Source organism: Lactuca saligna, chromosome 1 (genome assembly GCF_052625555.1).
Source record: "Lactuca saligna cultivar CGN05327 chromosome 1, ASM5262555v1, whole genome shotgun sequence".
Taxonomy (NCBI): Eukaryota; Viridiplantae; Streptophyta; class Magnoliopsida; order Asterales; family Asteraceae; genus Lactuca; species Lactuca saligna.
The window spans coordinates 70,212,800-70,217,572 of NC_136417.1; the positions used below are offsets into that span (position 1 = coordinate 70,212,800).

Consider the following 4,773-nt stretch of genomic DNA (forward strand, 5'->3'; position numbering starts at 1 on the left):
TTTTATTTTATAATAATGCAGAAAAAAAACATAAGCAAACCTGTGAAATAGTAATCATTGTAATCACCAAGTACACTCTAAAAGCACTCATATAATTTAAAAAAATCTTATATAGAGCGATAAAAACACATACTTGTAAGGTTTAAAAAAGTACATTTATATATAAGTTGAGGAAGGTTAGTTATATACAATAAATGCATACTTTTGGTTTAAAAGTATACTTTCAGTAAATATACTTATGGTAGAAAAGTGCACATACTTTTGGTGAAGTACACTTAATTTTGGTATAAAGTTACACTTCCAATAAACATATTTTTGATATAAAAATACACTCTCAAAAGTATACTGATGAAGTACATTTGAGTTCAACTTTACAAATATGTGAACTCACAAAGATTATCTTGACATATTTTCAAAACACATGTATTCTCTTGAAATTAAGAAGTTGGAAGTCATCCGCTTGGAACTATCATGGGATTATAGTTTATATATTAACTTGCCTAATTTTCATAGTTGCCTAACTGTGAAGGCATACTCGTTTATTTAGATTATCATGCACTCCGATATTAAGGATGTTGTAATCTCCTTTTTCATTAATAAAAGTTTACACATTATGATATGATATTGTATTGTTCTATGTATGCAAATGACTATGATCCATGGTGATGTCGCATAGCTCGACATTTCCGCTGTCGGACGGGGGTGTGACAGATTATGGGTGGCACTAATCATTTCCCTTCCCAAAGGAACGGAAGACTTTTTCGGGTAAAGCAATGTTTTGAGTATGCGTTTTGGTTGTGTTACTACTCAATGAGATCAAGTCATCACTTATTCATCCCAAAACTAAAGGTACACTAAATAAGTTATCCAATTCATTTAAGAAAATTAGCAGTTGTCGTCTATCTCTTGAAACTTTGGTGACATTACCTTTACTCGACTAAATGTAGACTTTTCATGGTTCACAAGTGTGTGCAATACTTGTTTAGTCAAAAAGATCTAAAATAATAATAATAATAATAATAATAATAATAATAATAATAATAAAATGCATGAATATTCTAAAGGATTATGACTGCAAAATTTTCTACCATCAAAGAAGGCTAACATAATGGTCGATGTCTTTAATCACACGAAGATAGATGAAAAGAACTTGATCATAACCACTTCTTATTGAATTTATATCATCCATATCGACGTGTTGAGACACAACCAACTAGGGGTCATCCTTTATGAGAAAATAAAGGAAGAAAAGTTAGTCGTGGTTTAAACTCATCAATGTGAATTTAAGATCTTTCATGAATGATTTACTGTATCAATTTCAATGGTGTATAATCTTATTATGGAAGAAGAACACAAACTTGGATTAAAGTCATATTCTTGGTGGCAACAATTAAAGTTGCCATTCAACATTTGTGAAGAATTGATTTGTGTGTTCCATTGTGAAAACCGAACACCAAAAGACTTATGGTGAAGTTTGAGCCTTTTCATGTTATGGATTGGAAATGAGATAATATAACAATAAATTCCGTTACAAAAATATCGAAGACAATAAAAAGACACAATATGATTCGGTTAATCGTCGATCGACTAGGAGTGCATTTTTCGTTGTTGCTCATTGGCCGATGTAAAAGTTTGCAAAGTTGCATACAACAATCTTATGAAAAAGCACGAAATACCATTGTCCATTGTGACTGATCAAGGTAGTTGGTCCACACCTCATTTTTGGTAGGGTGTACAAAAAGTATTAAGTATTATGTTGTGTTTAATTATAACATATCATCCCCAACTAGATGGGCAAAATAAGCAAACAATCCAAACCATGGAGTACATGCTACATGTATGCATGCTAGAATTTGCAAGCCTAGGGCCGATCACCAGCTAAGCCGAGTTACATCAATCATAGATTTTAAAAAACTTACCAAGCAAGCTAGTACTGATTATCGCCCCGATAACAGATTTTGGTTTATATCTCGGGACATGTTAAACACCTCTTTGGCCCAGTTTTTTTGCACCTCTAACCAAATAGTTAATAGCCTAAGACATACACCATAAGGTAAATAACAATGTCCTATAGTAACAAACAAAGATGATGCCCATTGCCCATATTTAATCCTGCGACTAGTGGCGGATCAAGACATGATTGTAACTGGGATGCATAGTATAAAAATACTTATCATGGGGTCCCTTAACTGAAAACCAATTATAACTACAAATTTTCTGTATGAAATTTAAGTAAGATTGCATGTTAAGTGGGGTGCATACACCCTACTCAAAACCCCTAAATCATAACTGCCTGCGATTGCACCTATTACCACTCATCATACATGCATATACACTTTTTTCATTATTCGTCATAATAACACCCCTCACTCATATGTATATCATTTAAAGCTAAACCCCAACCATGCAGGCCGACTCATTCACGAGCCACAACCACGACTTGCTTGCCAACATTTTTTCCCGAAAAAAGCCCGACCAAAGCCGCAGGTGCACTCTCAAGCCCCTCTACAATATCTTCAATGTAACATATCTTCCCTTCTTTTATCAATGGTATAACCATTTCCATGTACTTTGGAAGCAAATTAAAATGATCACTTACAATAAACCCCTTCACAAGAAGTCTTTTCATTATTATGCTTGACAAATTCCTCACACCCTCCTCTTGATTTAAGTTGTACTGTGAGATCATTCCACAAGCCGAAATCCGTCCATTTACTCTCATATTTAAAAGCACCGCCTCCAACATTTTCCCACCAACGTTCTCGAAGTATATATCAATTCCTTCCGGAAAGTACCTGATATTAATCAGAAAAAATAGAATATATATATATATATATATATATATATATATATATATATATATATATATATATATATATATATATATAAAGTATTAATCTTTGTTTTAGGTGACAAATATATTATTTGTTTGGGGTACTAACTAACCTCTTGAGAGCTGCATCAAGATCTTGCTCTTCCTTGTAGTTAAAAGCCTCATCATATCCAAATTTATTTTTCAGCAGCTCAACCTTGCATAACATATGATTTTGAGAAAATGTATGTCAATAAATCTATCATCATATAAGGGAAAATAATGCTCAAATTAATCACCTTTTCATTAGTTCCAGCAGTCCCAACAACATAACATCCGGTCAGCTTTGCAAACTGCCCGACAAGCTGACCGACTGCCCCCGAAGCTGATGAAACAAAGACATACTCTCCTTTCTTCGGAGCACAAATCTCATAGAACCCATAATAAGCAGTCATACCAGGCATACCTTAAAAAAACCATCAAAGAAACAAAATCATTTTACAGAATTCAAGATCCGTAATTTATACAATCTTAAAGCTCCTTAATTATATAGAAAACATACCAAGGATTCCTGTATAATATGAAAGAGGGACATCTGTATCTTGAATCTTGAAAAGGGTCTGGGGAGTAGTGATAATGGTGTATTCTTCCCATCCAGTTCCTCCCCAAACAAGGTCACCTTTCTTGAAGTTTGAATGCCCAGAATCCACAACTTTAGCAACTCCTAGTCCTGTTATTGGCTGCAACATGAAAACACAAGCAAAAGATTGGGTGCTACAGTTCATTTCGAGTAGAAAAACACAATCCTAACGACTGATTGTTCAATTGTCAAACTGTTTTCCCCTAAAATGCAAAAACGAAAGTGAGAAATGAGAGTGTAGTTCATACCAAACCAGGAGTGAAGGGTTCAAAGTAACTGCCTTGAGTTTTGCTCATCCGAGCACGCATGTAAGGATCGCAGGAGAGATAAAGGTTCTTGAGGAGGACGCCATTGGAACCCTGTGGGAGCTTGAGGGGGATGATGGTGGAAGTTTTAAGGAGCATGTCTGATTCCTTGGGGAAGCCATTAACGTAATCCTTCAAGATCACCTGTTGATTTTTCACTTCTTCCATTTGCTTGCTACCGTGAATGTGAGTGGATTGGGAGAAATGAAATCGAATGTGAGTATGTGAGGTGCAAATTGGCGGACCCACAAGCTTCTCGATTTGTCTGGAAACAATCTAGTCTTTTGGAATCGGCTTTCAAAGGTTCTGTCTTTTTTATGGACTTGTCTTTTTTTCGTACACGTTTATTTTATTTTTTATTAACTTTTTTTTTTTCTTATTGGATACGGTTTTTTGGAACCGATATTTTTTCGGTAGCGCTGTCTTTATGTTCATCTTTTTCTGTTTATATTCATGGTTTTCAGTTTCAGTTTTAGTGTTGTTTTTTGTCTTAAATTTTTCCGTTAACTAATATATCATTAACACATAAAAATGATACATTAATATTTACTAAAAGTAAACACTAAAATTTAATTTTAAAAAAAAATGAAACGAATTTGTAACGTGTGATTAACAAATATGTAACTAACACAAAATGTAATGTATATAAACCATGGCTTCTGTTTTTTTTATATTGATATTGAGTTGGTCTTAGGACATCCATAATGAATTGAACTTCATAATGAATTGAACTTGTAACGTGTGATTAACAAATATGTAACTAACACAAAATGTAATGTATATAAACCATGGCTTCTGTTTTTTTTTTTTTTATATTGATATTAAGTTGGTCTTAGGACATCCATAATGAATTGAACTCCATAAAATTCAATGGATTGCTACATTATTTTTTTACAATCCGTATAATTCTATCATTTTTTTCCCTATAATGCGTTGAACTTTACAAAATTCAATAGAATATTACAAACTGTAATTTATAATAAATATTTAAGAATTAAAAACTTTGTTTTTTTTTT

At 33.1% G+C, this 4,773-nt stretch overlaps 1 protein-coding gene across 1 annotated transcript; it reads right to left on the bottom strand.

The window, feature by feature from the left end:
• Positions 1 to 2,159: 2,159 nt before the first annotated feature.
• On the bottom strand, positions 2,160 to 4,125 carry LOC145039526 (2-alkenal reductase (NADP(+)-dependent)-like). Its single transcript, XM_078987569.1, has 5 exons — positions 3,701 to 4,125; positions 3,375 to 3,552; positions 3,112 to 3,278; positions 2,947 to 3,029; positions 2,160 to 2,795 (listed from the first exon to the last, which is right to left on the bottom strand). Exons 1-5 carry the CDS (start codon positions 3,923 to 3,925, stop codon positions 2,417 to 2,419), a joined length of 1,032 nt encoding a protein of 343 aa, XP_078843695.1. The 5' UTR covers positions 3,926 to 4,125; the 3' UTR covers positions 2,160 to 2,416.
• Between the last annotated feature and the right edge of the window lie 648 nt (positions 4,126 to 4,773).